The 27811-nt window shown below is 31.4% G+C and overlaps 2 protein-coding genes across 4 annotated transcripts; both read right to left on the bottom strand.

The window, feature by feature from the left end:
* Positions 1-2422: 2422 nt before the first annotated feature.
* Positions 2423-3331, bottom strand: LOC7492760 (uncharacterized). Its single transcript, XM_024585853.2, has one exon. The coding sequence runs from the start codon at positions 3001-3003 to the stop codon at positions 2563-2565; it is 441 nt and encodes a 146-aa protein (XP_024441621.1). The 5' UTR covers positions 3004-3331; the 3' UTR covers positions 2423-2562.
* Positions 3332-8379: 5048 nt separating this feature from the next.
* Positions 8380-13378, bottom strand: LOC7494139 (jasmonoyl--L-amino acid synthetase JAR4). Of its 3 annotated transcripts, none has more exons than XM_002320147.3 (5): positions 13075-13378; positions 11788-12104; positions 11604-11705; positions 10589-11382; positions 8380-8998 (listed from the first exon to the last, which is right to left on the bottom strand). In XM_002320147.3, exons 2-5 carry the CDS (start codon positions 12081-12083, stop codon positions 8460-8462), a joined length of 1731 nt encoding a protein of 576 aa, XP_002320183.1. In that variant the 5' UTR covers positions 12084-12104; positions 13075-13378; the 3' UTR covers positions 8380-8459. The 3 variants fall into 3 exon arrangements, with proteins under 3 accessions (XP_002320183.1, XP_024441009.1, XP_024441011.1); XM_024585241.2 differs by lacking the exon at positions 13075-13378 and adding an exon at positions 12655-12972; XM_024585243.2 differs by lacking the exon at positions 13075-13378 and adding an exon at positions 12534-12555.
* Between the last annotated feature and the right edge of the window lie 14433 nt (positions 13379-27811).

Here is a 27811-nt window from a genome sequence, read left to right as displayed (position 1 = left end):
CGAGGTTTTTCTGCGGTTATTGAGGGAGATTAAAGAGAGAAGGTTGATGGAAGGGAGAGGCTTTGGAGGTTTGTTGACCTAGTTATCAAAGAAGTTATTGTTGAAGCTTTTTGAAACAAACACTGATAAAATTTTGGTGGGGTTTTTAGGTTTTACTTTTTAGGTTTCTGGGTGTTAAAAGAGAGCCCAATAAGGATATGAAGGTTGAAAATGGAGGATTGTTAGGGAAAAGATAGGAAGGGAAGATGATGTGAGATATCAACCTGCCTTATTTGTCAAGGTTCCATGGTGAACCTTCAATGTCCCTTCCTTTCTAGTCAGTCTTCTTATCATATCAGTCATGACAACTTCATTAAGGTTTTATGGAGCCTTGACAAATAGGACTGGTGGTTCTAAATCCAAATCTCTAGGCAACTGTTGGGTTTGGATGGCCGAAATTCACTTATGAGAAAGGACGAAGGGGCAACAATTTTTTTTTATGGAAAAGTTGTAATTTTTAATATATGTGTATTTTATTCATTAAATGAAAAATAATGATAAATTTATAAATAATTAAATAATTTTTGTTGATTTTTTTGACGAGAATGTTAAGTGTTAGCGCATGTATAAAGTTCAGTGTGCAAATTATAATTTTTCAAAACTCTATAAATAAGTGTAATTTTGACCAAACTATAGGAAGGGATGGTTTTCCCTTTTATATATAGTTATGAAGTAGGTTTGGTGTCCATGTTTTACTGCAGGCCGGATTAAAAGTTGCATTAAAAAAATGTGCGAGTGCCGTTATTTGTTTCTACTTGTGATAAAATATTTAGAATGTGGATAAAAAACTTCACCAATATATCATATTATATTAATTGATCACCAAATGCGTTAATAAATACAAGAAAAGTTGGTGTGCTTGTTCACCTAACAAGCCAAGAGCGAATTAATCGCTCTGTTCAATTGGTGATTTGGTTAAAAAACGAGTTCACACTGTTTTTGTTTTAACATCAATCTAGCCATAGGTTAAATGTGAAATAACATACTGTAACAGAATTAAATTGTAAAAAAAATCTAAGGATTGCAATGAAAAAATGATGACACACTATACTAACTCGGGTTAATACGTGAAATTTATGACTCGAGTAATGAACATGACCACAATGAGTTAAACTAGTTGGACAATCCAAGTTGTTCCTTTTCCTTCCTTTATTTTCTTCTCGGTTGGGCCTTAATTGACCTCATGTCGTATTAAATATGGAACCAAATTGAAGAGTTATAAAGTAATTAGAGATAAAATTTAAGAAACAAATAAACATTGAAGGATGAAACTGAAAAAAAATCATCATCATAAATAAAGGGAAAAAAAGCAAATCCGGGCGAATCTCTTAAATCTGGGTTAATTTTTGAAATTCATAACCCGTGAAATTCTAGACTTGGTTCAACTATGAAACTCAATTCCTAACTAATTTAATGTTGAAGGATGAAACTGAAAAAAATATTTTAATCTAAAAAATTTGTCAGAGTAAAACAAATAGTAATAAAACAATAAAGACCAAATTTGACATAAAAATATAATGAAAACCAAATGTTGAGGGATAAAATTGAAAAATAAATCCAATTAATAAAAGGAATTTAAAACAACATAATTAACAATCAAAATAATACAGACCAAATATGACATATATAAAAAAAAATTAAAGGATGATGAAATTTTAAGAAAACTCAATTTTATAAATCATTTCAAATAAAACAAATAGTAACAAAAAGAACATGAATCAAATATAAAGAAAAAATAAATTGAAGGGCTACTTTGAAAATCGAGAGGTTTAGATGTGAAAATCGTGGAGGAAAGAAAAAGGATTGTTGATGCCAAATCGAGGATTTATGCTCCACACGCGCCACTCAATGATGGAGAAGTTGTCGAGGGAATTCAAATGTAGCTTTTAAAGCCGTTGTATGCTTCATATGAATAATGAAATAAATCCATTATACTACTTAAGAGTTACTTTTCTGACTTATGTTATTCCGTGAATTAAATCAAAGTTCTTTAAATGTAAAAAAAAGAGAGCATCAAGACCAATAAATTATGATGATTAATTCAAAGTCAATAAAATATTGAAGTATAAAATTAAAAGAAAAGGGATAAAAATCACTTAATCAAAGAAAAAAAAAGAAAAAGGAAAAGGAAAATAAAAAGGATGCCCTCTTTCCCTGATCATATGAACAGGGAATGAGGTGGGGGAAGAATGAAATTAAAGAATGTTAACCCTGCCTTAAGATTGTAATCTGACTGGTAATGGTAATGTGTGTCGGTGAGCGTATACGTACAATTAATCTTGTTTAATTATGTGATTTTGAGCAAAATAACCAGGATCGATATTTGATAGATTAAGTACAATATTAAATGCTACCATGTATAAGAAGAGAAATCCGGAGGAGATATCTATGCATTTGAGAGATTATATTTCAACAAATCAATGAACAAAAACAACAATCACAGCACGATCTCAAACAAGCAATTATATAAAACAACCGCAGCTTACTGTCAATTACGGGTTCTAGTGACCTTTTTTTTTTAAATTATTTCTGGCTGTTGCCTTCACAAACCAAACCAAATACTAAGACACATTGCCCTGCTTTCAACTTCTCGGACTCGTCCTTTCTGTTGTTGGATCCGATCCAGCTTCTACTTCTCCGCAGCTGTCTCCTCACAAATTCGGTCAAGTTGTTCAGCATAGAAGAGCGTCCTCTTTTGGTTTCTCTCTTGGAGCCCATATTTGACTCGAGGAGTGCAGCAGGAATGACAGCATGATCATCACATGCAGGAGAAAATATCTTGGACGAGAGCCTTTTTGATCCTCCCAGAGATGGCAGTGTCATTAGCTGCCGTTCAATGAGATGAGTGAGTGACACCACTTCATACGAGTCATATAAAGGGCTGCCTAAATCCCATATGGCCAATGTTTTCTCCTCCTGTTTCCGTTCCAGGCCATCTTTTTTGGCTCCCAACATTTTCTCCATTGGGATCTGAGTTGAAATCAGACAGAAACATACATAAATTTGCCTAACATGTGACCAGCTACAGAGATTCTCTGTTTAGATTTTAAACTCAAGCTGGCTACTTTAGTAGGACATCTTGCCTCGTTATATACTAATTAATAATTTTGCAAGGCAATTGGAAGTTGACAGGATTCTGAAAATGCCCCCTTAAATTAGAATTTGATTCTTAGAGACTGGGGATAATGTAGTATTTTTTCACACAAATCTGCTGTACGCTTAAAAGTCCAAATAGTAGGGTTCGAGTTCGGTGAGGAAAATGACAGATCCGCTCATTTAAAAATTTAGTCTGTCTACGAAAAACCTATTAATTAATTTATTTGTGATATCCGATTAGTAATGCAGTCATAATTACAACGTTTAATTTGGATTTTAGTCATAAGTATAAAGTACGTATTTAACTGTTTGTATACTGTAGGGTATGTGTTAACACAGAAGAAATGCTATACATGAACATCGGCTAGTACTCGAGTATAAATAATTTTGTCATGACTGAAGAAAAAGAACAGGAGGAGATATTATACTGATTAAAATAAATCTTTTTCTAGCCTAAAATGTTATAGAAATATATATTTTTTTCTTTTATCGTTACGAATTTGTATTTTTGTTTAATTCTTCTTAAAGCACAGACATTAATTTTAGGTGGTCCTAAATATCGTATCAACTTAAGAAAGTAATATATTGCTTGCGGGTATATACATATATGAACATAAATCCACCATTAATGACACCTGTCAACAATTTTGAACTTCAAATAGAAACACACAAGCGTGGGTCCAAGTTACCAGTCCAGATTTTTAACATTTCGCACATCGTTTTTAAAATCAATTAGAAAATTTTTATTTTTTTAAAATTAATTTTTTATATTTTTATATTATTTTTACATATTGTGTTAATATTAAAAATAAATTAAAAATTATTTTAATATATTTTTAAATAAAAATATTTTTAAAAACAATATCATCACACCACAGTACCAAATAAATTCAGCAATAAGAAGCATGAAGCATGGTATTATTAGTTTATTACCTTCTCGGCTGGCCGGCCGGTCAAGGGAGGAGTAATGATATGCATGAGTTTGTGTATTAACTTTCAAATTAAATATTTATAAATCAAATTAAAGACATGTATATATTTTTCTCAAAATAAGATATATTTCTGTTTTTGGATATTTCTCCATCGACTGTTTACTTGAATAAATGAGACATGTATATAACACATGGCACATGCATAAATGAGAAGCGTCACCAGCCATGAAATAGCTGAAGAAACTTTCTCGATCATGCATGATTCATGAGATAGTAGAAGAAATCTCTGTAATGGTTTCCAAGACAAGAAAATCATCCATGGTTACCAAAGACACTTGATTTTTGCAATAATCATCGGCATGTGTAGAGTTTAAGCAGAGGAAAAACTCAAAAAGTAAAGATAATGCAGACATGAGTTTGATAGAAATACGAGTAAATTCCATCACCTTCTAATTAATTCTGGAATAGCTATTACTTCATTGTTGTTAATTATTATTACCTTTTCTATACTAATAAAAAACAAAACTGAACGCAACTTCATTATTTATATCTTATATGACCAGTGCAGCTTCCTTTTTCTTTTCTTTTTTTCCTTTTTAATTTGGCTCTCTGTTTTTTTTTCTTTTTTTTTAATATTTTTTTAATAATCACTCAAGTTGCTTTGAAACTTGTCAAATCGACCAGGTTAATTTTAAAACAACTCATATATGATTTAATTTTAAACTTGGATTAGATAAAAATTTGGATCAAAATGTTTTTTTCTGTCAATTTCATCCTCAAATGTTTTTTACTAGTTTGACTAGGTACGTAGTCTTTGGATCGACTAAGTTAACTAGGTCATATTGAGACAACTTCAACATAGTTTAATTTTAAATTCGGGATAGACAAGAAATCAGATTAAAGAGCTTCAAGGTTCACTCGATAAGTCGAGTTTAATAATAATGCTAAATAATTCTCTATAACCTAAATATTTTTTATTACATTTATTGTTTTATCTTACTCATAGTGTAGCGCGCAAATATAAAGTAGTTATTATACCAAAACACAATTAGTTGTTACAGTTAATTTATTGAACAATGAAAGATGATTTTGTTTAATGAACAATGTTTTTTATATTTTTCCTCATTAGTATCAAGTATAATCCATTTTGATCTCTTATTTTTCATATATTCATTTACACGATCCTTTTAGTTTTAGTGAAAGTCCATTTCAGTCTCTTAGTTTTTTATATTTTCCATTTTGGTCATTAAATTTTTAATTGTTTTGCTCCCTTAGTCTCAGTCAAAGCTCATTTTTGTTCCTTAATTTCTCATGCTTTCATTATTTGTTTCTTGGAGTTTTGAATATCTACCTTTTGATCTTAAACATTATTTTTCCTCGAGCTTCAGTCTCTGTTAGTCGAGAGAGGAGTGAGAAAGTCATTAAAAAAAAAAGGAAAGAGAAAGCTTTGGATCATTCATGCTTCGGTAAAAAAAGACAGAGTGAGAGAGTTTTTTTTTGCTCAGTTTGGTTTTGGATTTTTAGATTGATTAAAAAGTGTTTTTAAGTTGTAAATAGGATTATTGAGGTTCTTATGAATTTGTTTTATGTTTTCTAGTGAAAACATGATGAGAATTGAGCTCAGAAGTCCCAAAACTCAACCTTTATTTTTTTAATCATAAAAGATAACTGAAATTTATTACGATGAATGATGTATTATTTGTTTTATTTTAAAATATTAAGCGTGTATTTTGCTTTAAAAAAATAGGTGCAGTTGACCTTTTTTCATCGAGACCAATTGCTATTGTTTTTTTTTAAATGACCCTTTAATTTATTTTTAAAATATTTTAAAAATTATTCAAATATAACATTGTTTTCAAGTAAGATTAGAGCTCTTGAAGACAATATTAACAATTATAGCATTGTTCGTTGTGATTCTCAAGTTCTAAAATACAATGATCTTTTACTGTTCATTGAAAAATAGTTATGTGTTTTTTTATATATTGCACTTATGGTATGAAATATAATCTATTTTTAGTCCTTTAAGTTTCATATATTCAATAACTTGATCCCCATTTTGTTCCTGTAGTTTCAGTCAAAGTCTGCTTTTTGTTCTATAAAATATTTATTTCATTATTTTTTTATTTTTATATAATTTTATCAAATTAATTATTTTTTCATTTTTTTAATATATTCTCTTGAAAACTATTCATAGAAACTAAGTTTTTAAATCATGATTTTTTTTAAAAAAAAAAAACTCTTCCGATATAAAAAATATACTTTCATCCAAACAAAAAAGAAATACCTGAATAAAGAAATGGAGTTTTGATTAAACATATCTATTATTTTTTAATTTAAGATATTAGAAGTTTTTATGAATATTTATTTTTATTTTTATTCAAAATACTTGAAGTGATGTTTTGTTAAAATAAAAAAATACATGAATAAAAGAGAAATTTATTTTAAACATACTTTTTTCAGAATTTAAATCCGTTTTTTTTAATATCTATTTCAATTATTATAAAATCAAATCAAAAAATTTCAAAAATTGCCCCAACTCGTACGAGCACACTTACTAGTGACTAGTACATTGACTCCCTGCCTGGTTACTTACTCAACGAGCTCATAAAGTTATTAGCACTCAAATTTGAACCTCCCTTCATACACAAAATTCCAGTCTGTTTTTCTATTTTTTGGAATTTGGATAGTGATATGTTGTTTCTTTATTGTCCCTTCATCATTGTCTTCAAGTGGGCAATGACAAGTTCCATCGACTCGAAGGGAAACCTAAAGAGAATAAATGCGCAGAAGTCATCCAAATTTACAATAAAATTCTCCCTTCCAATAAAAACAAAATGAAGCAACACAGGCTAAATGTCCCTTGATGGCTAGATCCCATCTTTTTTTATTTTATAAAAAACCAACTTCTCATGCTATATTTGGGTGCCAACCACTTCCTGTGGTGGTGTTCCTGCTACTACCACTTACAATTACTCCTTTCTCGGTTCTGATGACTTCTTCATGCCCTAAATCTCACTCCATGAATCTGAATCTTTTAGCAGAGATATCTTGCTAGAGCTACCATAGATCCTGCACAGAAATTTGGTAATCTTTGCTAGAGTTGAATATACAAACATGCATGCATGCATACATGTGATTTTAATATTTGGGCAAGTAGGATTTATACATCCAATCACAGAAGACAACGATTTATTACATACACTGACATAACTTTGTTTTTTTAATGCAACCACGGGTAACATAATGGATTTTTAAGTCATAGCCAACACATACTCCTTTCTTGTTCGTCGAGGTAGATCCACATTCATGTGCACTTCCTTTGTCATGTCCCTTCATGTGTTTTATGGGGTGTACGAGAGTACCGTGATAGTTATTTTTTAAAGTGTTTTTTTATTTAAAAATATATCAAAATAATATTTTTTTATTTTTAAAAAATTATTTTTGATATTAAAATAATATAAAAACATCAAAACAATTAATTTAAAATAAAAAAATAAATTTTTTTAAAAGCTGATACCTTACCTACTACCAATAACAGCACATGATGCTGGATGGAATCATAATTTATGCAGCTTTTAGTTGTTGTGGACGTATGGTTTGTGTAAGCAATGGCTAATGGACAGCCTTTATCTCAGATATCATGTCAGCTTTGACTTGGAAAAGGTGCCAGCTGGCTAATGGACAGGCCTCAACCCAAGAGTTTAATTGCCAGTGCCCATCACAAAGAATAGTCAAATAAACAATGGCCCAGAAAACAGAGTAAGAATACTACAACCCGTGATTGTTTTTTTGAAAATATATTTTAAAAATATTATTTTTTAAAAAATAAGTTATTTTATGATATTTAACTGTATTATGAGTTGAAATTTTTTTTAGTATTTCACTATGTTACGATAAGTAAGCTAAAAAATAACTTTTAATTTTTAATTTTTATTTAAATTTATTAAAAAAATAAGAATTAATTTTAACATATAAAAAAGTTAGGAGATGAAATTAAAAAGAATTTAATTTTATAAATAATTTTAAACAAAACAAATAACATTTAAAAGAATAAAAACTAAACCTCACAAATAAAAAGATATTTTTGAATTTTTTACAACTTCTAAAAACTATTTCACTTAAAATAAAATAAAAACACACTTTATTAAACCAAGTTAGATTTTTCTTTAACTAAAAATTATGTTTTATTCATTATTTTTTTTTTAATGAAAAACAGATACAAAATGGTTTGAAACAAACGGGCTAAGGAAAGTACCTAAGGTATTAGAAAAGAGGAGCCAGAGAGATGTTGCTACGTATACATACACTCCAGTTTGCTGCTTCAAGAAACTTGTTACATGGATTAAACTATATTATGAAGCAATTACCAAATCGCAGTTTACAGATATTCACTCAGAAGGCAGTACTAAAATAGGTCTTAGCAACATTATTACACAGGATTTGCTGCACCTTGCTGTTCATGGGCCCAACACAACGAGGGGTTTTAAACTGGCTGACAACAGTTCCTAATCCTAGGTAATGCTCCAAAATCTTCTGGAAGGTTCCTCTCCAAACAACTCGGAGCTCAAGGGGTCCAATGGCCTTCACCTTCCGTGAACCAACATAGCCTGGATCAACAAAGGATCGATCCAGGCAATTGCAACACTCCCTTAACACCTCCTCACTTGGTTCACCACTAATTTCTAAAAAGATAACGTAGTGTCCAGGGTCTGTGGATACATCAACCAGACTGCTGAAGTCAACTATCTCAAGCTTTTCTTCGGCTAGCAGTTTGCCAGCTTCTTCTACAGATAGCTGCAAATCCTTCTCAGTGTTCTTGTCAATGTTTATGGAAAGAACAAGGTTCCTCCTGCACACAAATTTAAGTTCTGGGGTTGTGTTATGGAAACCCATAACCCTCACCACATCTCCTAGCCTGTACCTGTACAAACCTGCAGTTTACAATCAACATCAGAATTAAATGAAAAAACTGCCATGATGTGAACACAAACTTTATTTTCAGTCAGATAAGAAATTATGTCACTGGTACATTGAATATTTCAATTTTCCATCTTAGAGAGAGAGAAAAAAAAGAAGAAGCAGACAGGTCCAAGTTCAGGGTAAGAGATTACAAGTAACAAATGCTTGCAGACCTAGGAGTGAAATTTCCCCTTCCAATAGCTAAAACACAAGATTTTTATTTTGATTGGTTCTATATCATTTTCATAACCTAAGGAACTTTTGTTTTACTTGGCCCGGTTTTAACTTCTCTTGCACGCTACAAGAATAAAGACAAATAAACATCGCTTAAGCATATAACCACTCCTTATGCTTACAATAATAATTTTATAACAATGACATCATCTTGAAAGTATCCTTTTTATTATATTGGACGTTGACATACAATAATCAAACAAATTACTTCTGCCGTCTATCATGTTTATTTGTGTAGATGTTCTGCTAAATTGTCAAGAGACGACCATTGTATAAACATGTACTTCTCTAATCTAAATATAAATGATTTTTACCCCCATTATACCCTCAAGAAGGAGGTTCAACTGTCACCAAAGAACAGAAGACGAAGTTGAGATTTTGGCAATCACCCGTCAAGAAATGAAGATGAAGGATGTTAGGCACAAAACATAAATTAAAGCATTCATAAGATGGTTCAACTGCCAAATTCTTTTGAAAAGAAAAGCATTATTAGATGATGTAATAAGGGCACTTCAACAACATCACATAAAAACAATCCTTCTTTCAGAGACTGCCAATGTATCTGCAAATAAACATTCAACAAGCACATTTTATGGAAGTTTTAGTTTCAAAAAACCTACATGTAGCAGAGAACACGGGTTTTCCAGCAAAAAGATATATATTGCTTCTAATGGTGTGCCACACATGGGGAATCTTGCATTAACGATGTCAGTGTGTAAACCTAAACCTGGAGGATTTCCCTAACATGTCTAATAAATGCCCCTCCATTAAAAAAGATTGGAGTATCTAGTAAAAAAAGGTGTTCACAACTGTTCCATCTGAAACAAAGTGTATCAAAACATTAATAAATGGAGCCATGAATCAAAGACAGCTGGATCAGTAAAGTCAAATAGTTCTTGTTCCCACTGGCGACTCTAGAGAAACAAAATTAAAAATTGAAGAACATGGCAGCATGGAGAACCGAAATATTTTCGTCAGGATAGAAGCTGTTCTTGTCAAGGCTACTGGCTAGTACACTCAAAAAATGAGAAGTAATAGAAAGTTAGGTTTGCAGATTCCTATATTATGGCCTCTACAAAGAAGACAAGAGTATTCACGAAAGGCTAAACGCATCAACAGATGAAATAAAGCTTCTGCGCTAGTGAATTCAAAATTGTTGACAAATTATAAAAGATGGGGCTGTTAGCCTGTACTGGAGAGGCCATATAATGGAATAGAGTTTTCATCAGCAATTTTATGTCAACTTCGTGGAAATGCAGGAAGAACTTTTTGACCCCAATAAATTATTTCACAGAAAAATTAAATCTAAAAGGGAAAACTCCGTGTACCTGCAAAAGTGGTGACAATGATCTCATAATCTTCCCCAATCTTGACTTCCGTCAGACCCACAGGCTTGGGCTCCATATACAGGCACTCAGCGTTGTTATTAAGAGGAATGAATTCGAAGTATCCAATATTAGGAAGCACGGCAAAAGTTGCTAACTCAGGAGGCAATTTTGGATTGACATTCGCTGCAACCCACCCTTCTGAAGAACCATAATCAGCACTCATCAATGGCAGCTCCCCTGCATAGTGCCTCAGTTTCTTCAAATAAGGCTCCATTGACCCGGTCATTATCCCGTAGATGTACTTAGCGTTGGGGAAAAGCTCTGGTATTAATCCATACCAATTACTCAATCCAGAGCATTTTTTATAGATCAAATCGGCCAATTCAGGGCTTGGCTTAAGCAGTTTTGACATTGCTATTCTAACTGAAGGGGCGGTGACTCTGCTGCTTAGTTCCCCGTCACGTATATCATTGCAGAGCTCCTCCCAGACTTGTTCAAAGGTCCGGAATGCAAGCAAAATGCTATGAGCAAATGTAGAGAACACAAACTGAATTTCTTCGCGGAAGAGTAGCCCGCATAAGAGATGGCAGTATAATGATTGGTGGAAATCAGGACCAAATATCACTTCATCAGGGCTGCAGCATTGGAACTGAATTGCCTTCATTCCATTTTTGTATTTCGAATTGCGGAAGATATTTGTTGTGGCAGTTCCTGCACCTAAACCCCCTTTTGTTTTCCATGGCTTGCTGCTGTAGACAAACTGTAAGGATTTCCCCTTCTCCAGTGGAAATTCTCTGCATTATACAATCCTCCTTGCGTCAACAGAGAACTAATCAACTAAAAATTAATCCTTCTTGTTTTTTTTTCTTGTTATTAAACAATAGAGAACAGAAACATATTACCCAACAAGGTAATCTTCTAGCAAATGGAAAAACAATTCCTGTTAAATGAAAAAAAAAAAAAACAAACTAAAAGGCTCTTCTAATAAAAACAAATACTAATTCCTTCCTAATACCTGTTTCTGAAGGCAAAAGAAGTTCTATATATCTGCAAGGTGTTTTCCATCAATTCATCATTGAAAGGGACAAGCTTTCTCCTCCCCTGAGTAGTACCAGAACTGCAACAATTCAAATTTCTCGAATTAAAAACTTTGCTTGCACAAATCCACAAATAAATAATTGAAATCATGAAATATACACCTCAAAGACATGTCTGGTATGGGTTTCCCAGTGAGGATAGGAGAAGGATCGCCATCAGCAATTCTGTAAATATAAGCTTCCAAGTCTTTGTGAGTAACAAGTGGAACACAAGACTTGAAACTCTCAGGGTCAGTCCTTCCATTAAGACCCGAATTCAGCAAATACTCGGCAGATCCATTCTCTTCCAATATTTTCTTCAGGGTTTCTCTCTGAACCATTCCAGCATCTTCAGTCAATGCTTCAAATTCCTCTATCACTTTATCGGTGTTAATTCCTTCCATCTTCTTCTCTAACATCCTCACTTACCCTTTTGAAAACTGCAATCAGAACAGCAAAAACAAAGAAGAAAATATATTTTAGCAATCGTATAATACAAAGCGAGGTCAAAGATCAAGCTTGTACAGTTATTATTGTTCAATAAAACGACAAAGAAGGTTGGTTAATTAGGACTTTGAAATGAAACCATGGGAATACATACAAGCTAAACGGGGGGGGGAGACAAAATCTATGTCACCAAAGATATGTGAAATTGCAGTGTTTTAGTACAACTTTAGTTAGCATAAATAAACCATTGACAAAAATGGGATTCAGCACGTTGAATCTTCAAATATTACTATTTTGTATCCCAGCAAATCAAAAACCTCCAACGAACTTAATTTCCAGTTACTATCAAGTCACGAACAACCCCCCCCCCCCCCCCCCCTAAAAAAGAGAGAAAAGTCAAAATTTTAGTTTCTTCTCTTTACCTGAGTTTTTACTCTTCAAATTCAATGAAGAGAAATCACAGAGGAATTCAGAAGAGATATAGAAAAGAGAGTCAAAATCTACAGGCAGCAGCAGCGAATTTATAAAGGAGATAGGATTCACCAAGAATAAGTGTAAAGCTTTTAATCGTCTGCTTGACGATAGTCAACTATTTGGTCAACGTCGGGGAAATTTCCGGGAAAACGTTTCATTCATTGTATGCCATGAAACAAATGGTAAGGAAATGCATATACAAATGAGTTCAAGCTCCGATGGACTCTCCCGGTGCAAAGAATATGAAACAGAAAACAAAACAAAAAAAAAGATTTATTTTTGTAAGGGACAAAAAACAATCCATAAATAACAACGGCCAAAGCCAAAGGTCCTTTTTATGATTGCTAAAGTTAAAAACAGTATTAAGATTCAAGGCAGGCAGGCAGGCAGGCAGACAGACAGACAGACAGACAACAAAAAAAGGACACGGAAACCAAATTATCATAAGTAGATAAATGAAATGAATCAGCAGCAGAAGAGAGACAATACCTTTGACAGAGAAAGAGTTGGTTATTATCAAGGAAAAGGAAACAAGTGGAAGTGAAAGGAGATGAAGAACAGGGGAGGTCGTTGCTGCTTCACCGAATTCTATGCTATCTCCCTCTCTCTGTCACTCAGTTGCTAGTGTTAAAAAGCTATATGAGAGAATGAAAGATTTGGAGTCATGGCCAAGTGGCTATGGAAATGAGAAATGGTGTGTGTGTGTGTTTTGACGAGCAGAAGATTCTGTTTTGGGGCTCTTTTATAGGCAATTACTATACTCTAATATGCCAGCCCTCCTCAACTGCCGTCCACTTTTTCCTACTCGTTTCCTTATGCCCATTATCGCCTTGACTTTTCTGCTATATCACGGTAGAAAACCAGGGGGTTGAACTTCTGAAAAGACGGTTATGGGCCTGGTGAAGTTGGGGGATTTCTTGCTATTTCTGGAATTATTGCTGGGTGTTAGACAAAGATGGGTTTAATCATAATTTTAATGCTGATTTTAAAGTGGGTCCAAACCTAAGGACAAGATTCTAATTTCTGAAGTAAAAACATTGAATTTTGATGATGAGTATTAGCTTTATTTCCTTGCTCTTTTTGAAGATTTGATTCTGTCAATTCTCTTGTCTCGGCAAGTACTGTTGTTGGATATCACAAAGATTTCTTCCTTTTGAGGAATTTTATCTAATATAATTGGAACGAGTATAACTATATATTAAGGAAGAATATAATAATAAAAAACTCAAAAAATATATATTTATTGGATCTATAGTCGGATTTTAATTTGAAATTATGATCTAACAATTCAAATCATGTGTATTCTTGAGATTTTGCACGGTCATGCTTTCTAACAGTTAATATAATGATTTAATTTACATTCCCAGAAATATTAAGCTAAAAATTAAAATGTTACTCAATTATATAAATAAATCGATTCATCATATAAGTGAAACTTTCCAGTTATATCACTTAACATGTGGCATAAGGACATATATTAGAAAAATTATTTTCTTAAAATTTTCAGTTTTTTTTTTTAATTAACTTGGGTGTCCGGCCAGTTTGTGCGCATCTCGACTAATCCCATGGGCCTTAAAGTTAACGACCATATAAGTCTCCAGTACCATCATATGCAACCACAAGGCTCGAACCCGAAACCACAGGGGAACAAACCCTTTAGTCCCAAATTCTTACCACTGTGAAATTTTCAGTTTTATTTTACCGCATGAGATAATAGAGTTTATTTATTAGTTTAATAACCATCTTCCCTTAACCGCCGCCGAAAGAAAATTTCAATAAATCAAGATTATATTTCCCTTCATAGAAGTATTGTTATTATCAGGGGTATTTAGAATAGTGATAAACATTATTTTTTAAAATATTTTTTATTTTCAAATATATTAAATAGTTTTTTTATTTTAATATTAACATATCAAAATAATTTAAAAATACTAAAAATTAATTTAAAATAAAATAAAATCGTTTTCTTTAAAAAAAAAACGTTGCCAACTACAATTCCAAACCCTCCTTAGGCGTCTCAACTAGCTATAAACTTTTACTCGTGCTTTCCGAATTTGTGTCCCCATGAATATATTTGATTCGCAAAGAGAATTTTTGAAGTTACAAATTTACAATATTGTGACTGCAAACTTCCCTGTAAAATAAATTGTGGTGTCATGGTAACCATTTTTTACCATATATATTTCAAAAATTATAAATAAATCGAAATATTTACATCACTCAGAATACATATAAAAAAATACAAACATATTTTAGAGGATAAAGAATTTTAAAAAGGAAAAACAAATAGGGATAGGCTGCGCTAGGCACAAGTGATGAAACACTTGGGCCAGCAAGTTAGCCCATAAGTGCGCGCCTGACTGTGAAAACCTGACCTCGTTGCTTAAAAAAACAGAAAGACGACACATGGACATCGCCTTGCATGTTTTAACTTTTAAGCTGAATGGTCGTCCACTGTCACAATTCCACGGAGCTTTAGGTTGTTGAAAAAATAAAAATTGCCAATTTTGCCTTAAAATACTCAAAACTTTCATCCCAAGCACCTAAAAGCTGCTTAAAACCCAATTTCAACCTCAAAACTCATCTACAACAACCAAAACTGCTCAAAGAAAGGAATCAAATCCGTAAACCCAATTGCTCTCTGATCTATTTTGACTCTTTTTTTCGAGACCAAAAACAACCATAAATAAATTCTTTTTTCGTGATGAACTTAATGACATTAATATCTATTGTTTTTATAGTCGAATTAATGTTGATTGATGTTTTCATTCTTCTTTTCAACTTTTAAGAATTAAAATATGATAAAAATAAAATTTAATTACTGAAATATAAAATTTGTTAGAGAATAATATAAATCATATCTTGGGACCTCATTTAATAGTTTAAGTTATTGGGTTGAGATGCTTATTTGATATGGTATTAGAGCGTTGATAACCAAGCGGTCACGAGTTCGAATCTCAACATCCTCATTTATTTGATAAAAATTAAACACAAGGTACTATGGATCTGTATAAGTTTCAAACTCGAAAGGCTTTCACTTGAGAACGTGTGTTAGAGAATAATATAAACCGTATCTTGGAACCTCACCTAATAATTAAAACTATTGGGTTGAGATGGTTCTTTGACAAAGTTTATAATTATATGGATTTAATTGCAAATTATAATTACTTATGCATGGTGAAATTCACATTGCACCGAATCAACTCAGCAGTAACAATGCATGTACACTGTTTAATAACTCCATTATTGTTTTTATTTTTTTATTAATATTAACATTAATTAATTATAATGGCAATTGGCAAACTACTTGTCATTAGCTGTCTATGAATTATACAACATATGCTGACAAAAATTCAAGCTGAACCCTACATAATGGTGAGTACGCATACAGATTGGATATGACACACAGTGGAGAAAATGATAGACGGGGGCAGTGGCATCAAGCGAATGGTCAGTACTGGGCTAGAGGTAAATGGCTCTGTAAGGGTCGAGGCACTGGCTATAATAATAGTGGGGTTCCTTACTGGAATTTGTGGTATTTTGTCGTTGGGTTTTTGTTTTCCCGTCAAAATCATGCATCATACTATATCATAGTACTGGTATATATGATGAGGATAGAAATGAAGACTAATTAAATGGAGATCATTATGGTGCAACGAATTACACTGTTGTTCTTTGGCAGTTGCATTGTACAATGAAAGTACTGTGTGAAAAATATTAATTTAATTAGATTTAGATCGTTTCCTGCAAAATAACTTAATTTCGAAATATATCATATATAAAAACTATTTTGTTAGAGAATAAAAGGTGCAAGTACGTACAATTAAACCAAAATTAAGATTCTAAAAAAAATGAACTGGAAATGAAAGAAGAACAAGAAATGAAAAATCTTTTCGTTTAAATGTCTAACATCGCCTTCTTATTACGTATATATGTGGCCGATCGAGAATTCCATCTAAAAAATTACCAATATTGGCACAGTCGTTGTTAAACAACGCATGTAAAAAAAAAGTGTTTTTGAGATTTTGCTTCCCATGTTTATTCTGGTAGTCACGTGTTAGAAAATAATATAAATTATATCTTGAAACATTACTTAACAGCTTAATTTATTGAGTTGAATTAGTTATTTGACATGGTATTAGAGCCTTGATGACCTAGCGGTCACGAGTTCGAATCTCATCATCCCCATTTATTTGATAAAAATTAAGCACAAGGTAATGTAAACTTGTGCAAGTTTCAATCTCAAAAGGCTTTCACTTGAGGGGTGTATTAGAGAATAATATAAATCACTTTGACACCACGAAAGGAATTTATAGATGAAATAACTTCTGTTTTACATTACAATGTACATCAAAGATATAAATTAAAAAAAAATGTAAATTGTCTCATTTATCTTTTTCATATCTTATCTTTAGCCGTTACATTAATTTGAAGATGTAGATGAGATTATCTTGTTATGAGTTTGAAGATGTTTTGGATGAAGTGGACTTAGTCTCCATACATCCCTACAAGTTCAACAAGAGTTCTCGAACGTTGAGGTTGTGTTGAATGGAGGCAAAACTAGTTGAAGGTAATGGCTTTGTTAGAGCATCTGTAAGAAAAAAACATATATTGAGGGATATGAAGGCAACTTGATCACGAACAAAATGGTAATTTATAGAAATATGTTTTGTGAGTTAATGGAAGAAAGGTATTATCAAGCTCGGTGGAAAGAGATTGCACCCAAATTAATTTTGCACAGGTGTTGGCAAAAGCTCTATATTCGGATTCTTTGCTAGAATGCGAGACTATCTTTTACTTCTAGGAATTCCAAGAGATTAAGTTTGGACCAAGAAAGATACAGTAACCCATAGTGGATCATCGATCATCAGGAAAACTAGCCTAGCCTAGTCATAGTGGATCATCGATCATCAGGAAAACTAGCCTAGTGGATCATCGATCATCAGGAAAACTAGCCTAGCCTAGTCATAGTGGAAGAACAAGATATATACTTGTACCTTTAGTAACATTAGTGGAAGAACAAGATATATACTTGTACGTTTGAGCAAATGTGAAATTAATGGACTCGTCAAATATATGGCCACCATGCATAAGTACTAATAGTATTCTTATAAATTTATTATTGAGAATCTGATGGTATAAACACTTTAAAAAATTTTCACAACCATTAATTCTTATAAATTTACAAGGAAGCACAAAGGTTTATTTTCAACAAACTTTGTTTTCGAACATATAAATCACACCCTTTTTTTTATGGACTAATTAATCAAACCTTCTGACTCATCAATTATTTAAAGAATTGAATCAATTTGTGGCCGAATCATAAAGAAGACGTTTTTTTTGGATCATTTCAATTTAATCCATACCCTGACAAAAAGGAAAAAAAATTCGATTTTAAACCATCTTGGCGTTATCTTGAAAGTGACATTGAAACTTAAAATTGCTCGAAAATCACATGCCTTTTTTTCATCGTTAATATCTGTGTAGACGTGGCCGACGTGTCTTTCTAGATTTGCAGGACTTTATAATAGTTAACACCTACGCAACAACATGTCAAGATCCACCATCAATAAAGAATCAATTGAATTGCATAGATAAGTTGGAGCTTAATTTGTTTACTGCAATGGGTTAGGCAAAAGGAAAAGCAATTGTGATGGTTCCTCTACCTGCCTGTCTCTTGCCATGTCATGGCTTACTATTTTAATACATGTCTTCATTTGTCCTCCTTGATAGGGTTACTACTCTGCTCTTGTTTTATAAACTAACCAATGTTTTCTGAGATATAACCGAGGAAGTAAGAGAGAATATATATGCTCTGTAATATAATCAGATACCTTCCCATGAACACCCTTATTATTTAATTTGTTACCGAAGCATAATATATATACTCATCAACAATATTGACTCGCTGTCGTTTTTTAGATGATACCTCATCTCATGGACGGACTGCAAGCTAGCTAGCTAGGGGCAAGATGCTGACTTGGAAATGATATCGATATCTTTTTTAATGCAGTGATGTGCGTATAAAGTGACAATGCAACTAAGACATGTTTTATTTGTGTGCCTATTTGTTTTAAAATAATTTTTTATTTTAAAATATAATTTTTTATATTTTTGTATTATTTTGATGTATTAATGTAAAAATAATTTTTAAAAAATTAAAAAATTTTAAAAAAATTCACTACCACACTTCAAGCAACCCCTTTAAACTAAAAATATATATTCGGAATGTCCAATCATCAACCATTTATCTAATTCCACCTAATTCTTTTTGAACTCGAAAACATAATGAAAGAAAACAGTACTTTGTAATTAAGAAAGCGATGGTGATATGCTTGTTTGAGATAAACTTGAGTACTGCTTGTAAAGTTTCTCCACTGAGGATTCAGGTTTTCAGGGATTAGGCACTTCGCAGAGTTGTAGGTTCACACACTATCTAAACAACGAGATATACGTGATAAGTTTGCTCGATCGACGAAGAAGAGCTGTAGATGTCTATATATTTTCACAAGCATTTAGCAAGTTCTAGGCTCACAAAATTAACACTTTGAGCACATGAATTTGGTGGTAAAGAATTCAATCTAATTACGTACTGCCAGACAAATTAAGGAACGCTCCGAGGATAATTTTAGTTAAAACTAATAGTAAAAGTTGCTATTCAATATTATCACTGCAGTTAAATTGGTGTTTGATGGTTTTATATATATATATCTTGAATGTCCTGGTGACATTTCTGGAAAATCTCATGATTAATATTAAGAATAGTACGCAGTACTGCAATCAATATACTTTAAAAATCATTATTAGCAGTTCTTTCGCCTTAACAAGTTTCGAGTTCAAATATTTGTAACGAAAAAAACAAGATAGATTTGCTGCTACGTTTGCCCTGTGTATGTTTAGCTAGGTTTTGCTGATGTTAAAAGTCTGCAGTGCCTTGCGCATGTAAAAAATAATGATAATTACTTCGACGGGCATTTATGAAACCCACAAGAACAGATAGCGGCAACATTTGTAATTGAGGGATTTTTATTGATCATTTATATTTGTGTACACAGTCCAATATCATCTCTCAAGCTTTGTTTGGGTTTGCTTTGAGAGCATGCGTGACTTGTTTAAATTATAAATGAGTCAATTGATGAGTTTGATTTCATTTTAATCGCTAATCATGGACTAATTAAGCAAAAATAGATGATGTTATTCCTACTCTATAATCTGGTAATCTCATTCTAAAATCTACTTTTATTACTTATATATATATACGCCAAAATACTATAAATTAGATTTTTCACATATAATGATATTAATTAATTAGATTTTCCTGTTATATTTATATCTAGAAAATATAATTAACTAGCAGCAGAAAGGCTTTTTTTTTAATTAAGATATCCAAATTCTAATGATAAAAACAAGATATACAAATTCTAGTTTTTTTTTATGAATGGATTAATTCATTGATCAATGGAGAAAAACTAGGAACCGATCCCTACTACAAGGCATGATTCAAGAAACCAAAAGAAAAACTAAAATAAACCCCAATTCTATCAGCTCTTTTTTTTTAATTATTAATACCTATCATCAATTTTAATTTCTTAAAGAAGAAAATTGGTCACAGAACTTTTTCTTCTTGACCTTTTCTTGTGTTTTCCAAATTGTCAATACAATATTTATTTAAAAGTATATAATAGAGTAATTAAAAGTTTTAAAACTTCAAGTTTTATCTATTTTAGCTCGTTAATCAAGAGGAAGGAGCTCAAGTCGAGGCTTTACCGAGTAAAGAGTCGATCTGCGATCAACTAATTCACATCGCTAATTAATTTATAGCTAGGGATCAAACTAGTGAAAAATAGGAAATTGAAAGTTTAATTTATATTGTTATGGATGTGGAGCAAAAAAGATTTCTCAGCTTTTTAAGCATAAAATCAGAGCACAACTGATAACTGCTTTGTGTTTTAGCTTTTAATAGCATGTCAGTCATAAGTGTTTGGTAAGATTAAGTCTCGCTTCTTAATTATCTTCAGCTTTTTAAAGCAACAATCACTTGAAAGCTTCCACGTTAAAAAACATATAATTACTTGCTTCTTTTAAAGTAGGATCTGTTGCCAATAACTAGATTTTAATTTCTATTATTATGTAACAAAACTATCCCTCAGCTTTTCAAGAAATTACAACTATAAAAGTCCATTATTTCTTCACCATAACAAATCCCAGCAATTATTCAAGTTTTTTTTTTTTCATTTGAATATATGTATATATATATAAAGTACTTTGCTTTAAAATGAGAAATTACTTGTTTATTATTTTAATTTTCAACGGGAACTTTTAATATAAATTTTCACAATCATAGCCACACATTCATCAATTTTTATTAATATAATTAACTTAATTTCATTTATGGTGCTTTTACATATATACAACAATTGTTTAACTTATAAACACAATAACAGGACTAAACAGAATCTTAATTACTTTGTGGTGACTTGTTACTTCCTTTCATATCTTAACATATTACTTATTTAAACAAAACTTAAAGTGAAATTTATGAATGTCATGTTTGTAGCAACTAGCAAACAGAGAATCACCGTCACTTTATTACCTACAGAAAGTCCAATTTTCTAAAAAGTAAAAAACAAATTAATTGGGCGTGTGATTCATTCGATGATTTTGTTCTTTTCAATATATTATGACCAACGAATCAGACATCACTTATGTTGAGAAACCTCGACTTTTCATTGTTTACTAAGTTCAAAAGATATTAAATATTTGTTTGGTAATGTATTTTTATAAAAATATTTTTTAATTAAAAATATCTTAAATTATATTTTAAAAAACAAATTTTATTTTTAACAAAAAACATTAAAATTATTAAAAAAATATTAATTTTACAATTCTTAAAAGAAATACAACTAGCTAGAGAATATTAAAAAACATGTTAAAACATAAAAATAAACAAACCCTAAATATTCATTCAACTTTTAGGCTCTTAATTGTCGGTAAATATTCATTTAACTTTTAGGCTCTTGTCGGGTAGTAAAAGTAATTATGCTTAATCATATCATTGTAACCACAAGGCCAATAATTATTGAAGAACCTTTAGTGAGTCCAGCTCACAAAAGAAATATATATTACAAAAGTTGTGACTTTCTTTTTCTCCTTTTCGCTGGGAATAAGATCGATGTAGGTGATCAGTGTTTTCAAACTCTGATTTTGCTTTTTTTATTTTCTTTTCTTTTATTTATGTACGCGTTGTTAGCACAACACAATCTGACAGCAACCATTGTGAGAATTCATACTTTGCTACCATCACTGTAAAGAACACTTTCTTCAGGATTATTGCTGCAAAAAATCTATATATTAAGCATTGTATGCTTACGTTCTTCATAAACAAAACAGAGAAAGACTATGCTTGCATCTTCATCAGTTTTTCTTCTCGCGTTGCACAAAAAAAAAATTATGCTTTAATCTGCCCAGATGAAGAGATTAAATTTCAATCTTGGATTCCACCGCTTTTACAAGTTTCAACCTAATGTGTCTCACTTGAGGTTTGAAAATATATATACTGTTATGAACAAAAGTTGGCCCAATAACGCTCTAGTGGTTAAAATAAAAGAAATATATATTTTTAATTGATCTAGCGAAATAATTATCAGACGATGGACATTTTTTTAGTCCTTATGACTTCTAAATGAAAAATCCCACTTGTGAGGAAATTGTTTTATTTATTTTTGAATGAATGAATCTAAAACTATTCCAGAAAATCAAACTTTCAAACAAATAAACTTTCTTCTCCAACGTCATTTTTTAGATCAAATCTTGATTTGAGATTTTGCTTTTATATATATATATATATATATATGGCCCTCCAGTCATGGTGTTGAAAGATCCGTCACTTAATTCATTTAAAAAAACAGAACATGCAAGCTCCAGAAGGGTCCACTGAAACATTTTCCTACCAGAAAAAATAAAAAAAATCAAGTATGTGTCATTTCTAACATGTTTAGGTCTCCACGTTTGTATATTAGGATTAGTATAGCCGTATAGGTACATTTTCCTTCCAGCTAAAATGATGCTGAAAAGTACCGCCAAAATCATCCTAGCTTGTGTCTTTATATATATATATATATATATATATATATATATATATATATATATATATATCGGCCTTCAATTTTTGGAGCTGATGGGTTGAAATAATTTTTTGATTGCCATAAAAAGTATCAAATGTACGTGTAATATAAGCTATTTGACGGACGTTGTTGCGTCATGGGTAGAAAAAAAATTGAATATCCAAGTTTTATGACATATTTTTTATATAAAAAATACAAAGTATAAATTAAAAAATAATAATTAAGTTCAATCTCCAACTAAGTCAATGTTTAAAAATAAAATAAAATGAATCTATTTAAAAAAAAACCATAAAAAATCTCCGAGTAAACTCAGGTCAACTTGAAAAATCCATGAACCAAGTGTGAAGTCAGGATTATCTCATAAAAAAAATAAAAAATCATAAATTTTAATGCTCAACAAACTTATTATCAAAAGATTAAAAACAAAAACTTATAAAATTAGTAATCAAATGAATAATAACTAAATTTAACATCTAAATTAATTTCGGGAACCCATTTTGGGTTTTGGAGAGTTTCAAGCGTATAAATCGAGGTGAGGCGAGAAAAAAAAAATTGCTATAGCCAAACCAAAACCCCTCTATCAATACATGCTATCCATGGAGGTAGATCACGGTGATTTTATTCAAATCACACTAAGAAAGTGCAGAATTGGATGCCTTAGGTTGTTGCGTGCACCAAGAAAGTGCATTTGCTTCTCCCATGCTTTTCACAATTTTCTCTTTTTTGTTCATTTCAATCCTTGAATTGGCAAGTTTTGATTTCATCACTAAAGTTTTAATTGTTTTAAATATTCAATGAAATAGAATTTTTTTTTTCTTATTAGAAAATAATATAAATCATATTTTTTGACATCACCTAACATTTTAAGCTATTGGGTTGAGAAGGTTAATTCTTTGATATGGCATCAGAGCCTTGATGACCAAGCGGTCACGAGTTCGAATCTCATCATTCTCATTTTCAATTTCATCTCTTATTATTTTATTTTATTTTTATGTCAGACTTAATCCTTATTCGTTTTTTTATCTTTTTTTTCAAATTAGCTTTATTATTTTAATTTTATCCTTCAATATATATTTGATTGATTGAGAATCAAACTTCGTAAGTTCTTTTAATATGATAATTTATGTCTCATGACCCGAGTCACAGGTGTAAAATGTTAACTCGGATTGATATTGGTCTTTTTTTCTTTTCTTTATAATGATTTTCTTTTTTAATTTCATCATTTAATATTGAGTTTATTAATGATTGAGCTTTTTTGTTTTTTTATTTGCTTTCTATAAGGATAATCCAACCTAATACCTTGTGTCGTGAATTTTTCATGCTAACTCAGATTGGCTTGGAGCTTTTACATGATTTTATTTCATTTTATTTCAAATTTTATCCATTTTCTTTTAATTGCTTTTTTTTTAGATTTTTTTTATATGGATATTCTTTTTTCAATTTCATCATTCAATATTGAACTAGTGAATAAATTGGTTTTTTAATTTTTATGTTGCCATGATCGTGGTCTCATGACCCGGATCACGAGTATTAAATATTAATCCGGATTGTCATCGGTTTTTTTACATCAATTTTTTTATTTTATCTTTCAACATTAGATTTATTAAAGATTTTGCTTCTTTATTTTTTACGATTTTACTTTCTATGAAGATATATAGTCTAGCCTCACAACCTATGTCGCGGGTTTGTAATGTTAACTCGAATTAACTCGGGACTCTTATATCATTTTATTTGATTTTCATATCAAATTTGATCATAAGTTTTTTTTTTTTTTTTTAAATTTTATCTTTCAATATTATATTATTGAAAATTAAGTTTTATAATTTTTTATATATATAATAATATCTGATCCTATAACGTGAATCAAGGATATGAAATATAAACTAGGATTAACATCAGTATATTTACTTTATTTACTACCATCGCTCTTTTAACTATATAATTAAATTAAACTATTTTATTAAATTCAATAGAATCCATGACTGAAATCCTGTATTTTCTTTATGCTTTAAAACATGATAGCAACACTTATGCATCATTCTTTTTCGAAGTAAAGAAAAAAGAGACTCGGCCAGCGGTATCGTGTTATATAAGACGTGTCTCTTAGATGTTCGCTAAAAATTAAATACGTGACACTTTAGGCTCAGAGGTAAGGCGCCGAAATGTCTAGCTAAATAGCGGGAATGATCTAATCCAAAGATTCACCTGTCATTTTCGGCCAACATTTCTGGTTTGGCTGAAGCCATAAAGGATAATTAGGCCAGCTTCGATTTTCTTGCATTAATTATATTTATGGTTCAGTTTTGACTCCTGTAGACTGATTAACTACGAGTCACTCCCCAATTATTTCCAGTCGCTAGGAGGGTTAGACACCACGATTGTACTCTAATTTGACATGGCAGCCATATATAGGAATGGATGAGGAGGTTTTGGCGCCTTTTCTGACTACCAGCAAAAGAGCACTAATGTCGTTGTCATGTCAATATTCATCAATCTCTTCAAGTTTCACAATATTCAAAGATTACTGTTGTTTTTCTTTATTATTGATTAGGGTATTTGAAAATAAGCCAATCGAATTTATAAATAAATTGATGTATTTATAATAAATTTATTATCAATGTGACCGGGGAAAAAATTGATATATTTTCAAAAATCACTGTTGCTTTCACGATATGTAGCCACAATAATTGCGTGGAAGAAAAATTAGGCCCCTATTGCGCTTTCTTATCAAAACCCAAAAAAAAAAAAAAAGCAGGCAACCATATATTGTGCGCTGTAATGTTTCAAAGATAGTATTTGATATCATGATAGTCAATATTTTTAGTTTATAAATATATTAAAATAGTATTTTTTTTATTTTAAAATTTTTTAAAAACATTAAAAAAACTAATTTAAAATAAAATAAAATTATATTCTTGAAAAATACCGTGTCACCGTAAAAATAAACCCCGCGCATTAACGTAAAATTAATGGCGCGTCAAGAAACTCTTAACGTGCTATCCATCTCAGCATGAAATTGTCCGATTGGACACCCAAACTCTGTCTGTCAGTATGTGCTCAATGAAGTGTGACGAGTTAATTTGCTAAAGCATGCAGCACCGACAGATACACCTGTCACGCGTCAGAGGAGGGGGGATTTGAGAATATGCTCAGTCCAGTTCCTACACAAAATAAAGCTCGGCGATTCTAGAATGGTACTCCCTCCCGGTTGGTGGCATATCAAGATCGTCATCCACCACCTAAAAATCGGCTGCCGGATTCCCAAGCCTGGTCCAGTAAGAAATGAGAAAGGTGGATTTAAACCCTACTCAACAACTTGAGGGGTTTGAGGCTCTGAAGGTTATGTATGTTTACCAGAACTGTGCCACTTCTATAGTCATATTAGATAACGCGATTTTATTGATAAAGAAAGGGATTAACAATTCATAAAATGAGAATACTACAACTCAAGATTTACGCATCAAACTATTTGAGCTTTTTATCAGTACTAAGGGATTAACAATTCATAAAATGAGAATACTACAACTCAAGATTTACGCATTAAACTATTTGAGCTTTTTATCAGTACTGTTACTACAACGTCGAATATACCTTGAATTGATATTGGTATATATGTTGTATTAATTTAGAGATATGGTGGGAGGAAAATGAAAGCATGGTAGAGAAGGAAAACTCTGTTAAACTTCCATCTAGAAGTAGAATACGATGTGCTAGGAGAGATGGGTGGCCATTGGGTTCCAAGAATAACACAGGGACTACCTCGAGAGTTGAGAAAAAGAGCGAAATTTTCCTTCAGTCTTGGCAAACAGGCTAGGCATGCACCCTTTAATTCAGCAGTGGGAACATTGACCCAGCCGTAAAGTATCAACTCCATCAAGGCATAAAGCAACCACTGCACGTGCTCTATGGACTTGCAGAGTTTAAAGTTTGAATACTACAAATTAACCAAACCTTATATTATTTTTTTCTTCTTTTTATGAACGATGGATACTCGAGGAAAGGGACCTCTATTAATATATTTCACGTGATACACGTTCTTTTTTTTTTTTTAATTTACTGCTCAGTTTAATATTGTTCTTCTTCTTTTTGGCTGACAGTGAAGTCACCGCCTCCTCATTTACTTGGAGGGCCGATCGACCATAATGGCCACTCTGTGTCTCCTGATGGAACCAGCATATTTAATTAACAAGATGATAAAAACTAAAGGTTCATTTGCAAATCGTAGGTGGTTTTTGACATGAAACAGAAAATAGTTCCTAATTAATCATTTCTCATACCTGAAGTTGCCCTTTTTGTCGTGAAAAGGTAGGCATGCTTATCAAGATCGTTTCTTTCATGGTTTTTTAATGTTACAATTAGAGCTAAATCTTGTTCCATCGGTGACCTTTTGGAGTGTGCTTAGGTCTGATTCCAAATGGGGCTAGCTTGATAGTTGAGAAGTATCTAATTAATTAACTTTTGTCTCAAGGTTTCTCTCCTTTTATTGTTTCTGAGAAAGACCGATTAATTAGGTGTATTCATACAAATTGATTAGTTACAATTAGCTATGTCGTTTAGTACTCGATCGTATAATTTAGTAGAAAATGACATGAATAAGTTGATTCCAGGCCGGTAGGTTCCATTACCATTACAGGCATGGATGGATCCTGTCCAAGATCTTCCTGATGTATTAATGAAATTTATTTATTAATTTAATTTTTGAAGGATATATAGATAAGTGGATTATACAATTAAATTCAAGTCATGTTTTACACCCACGTATATTTAGAAATATCCAACCGCGTTTATTTTTAACGTGTTTATACTAATTAAGGTTGTGTTTATTTTTGGAAAATAGTTTTTTTGTTTCAGTTTTCATCTCTAGTTTTTTTTTTGTTTTTGCTTTTTTTAAAAAAAATATTTGCATGAAAAGTTTTTTTAAAAAACGTTTATTTGAGTACAAATTTTTTAAGATTAAAAACAAGGATTTTGTTTGATTTTGTTCAAAATAAAGAGCATAACATGAATCAAATAAGTTTTTTTTTTGTAGATAATTTGGAAAACAACTATTTGATGTTTTTCAGTTTTATAGAAATTAAAAAAAATAGAAAACCTGTGTTATT

The sequence above is a fragment of the Populus trichocarpa genome, chromosome 14, assembly GCF_000002775.5.
Source record: "Populus trichocarpa isolate Nisqually-1 chromosome 14, P.trichocarpa_v4.1, whole genome shotgun sequence".
Classification (NCBI taxonomy): Eukaryota; Viridiplantae; Streptophyta; class Magnoliopsida; order Malpighiales; family Salicaceae; genus Populus; species Populus trichocarpa.
This window is presented reverse-complemented; position numbering and strand designations above follow the sequence as displayed.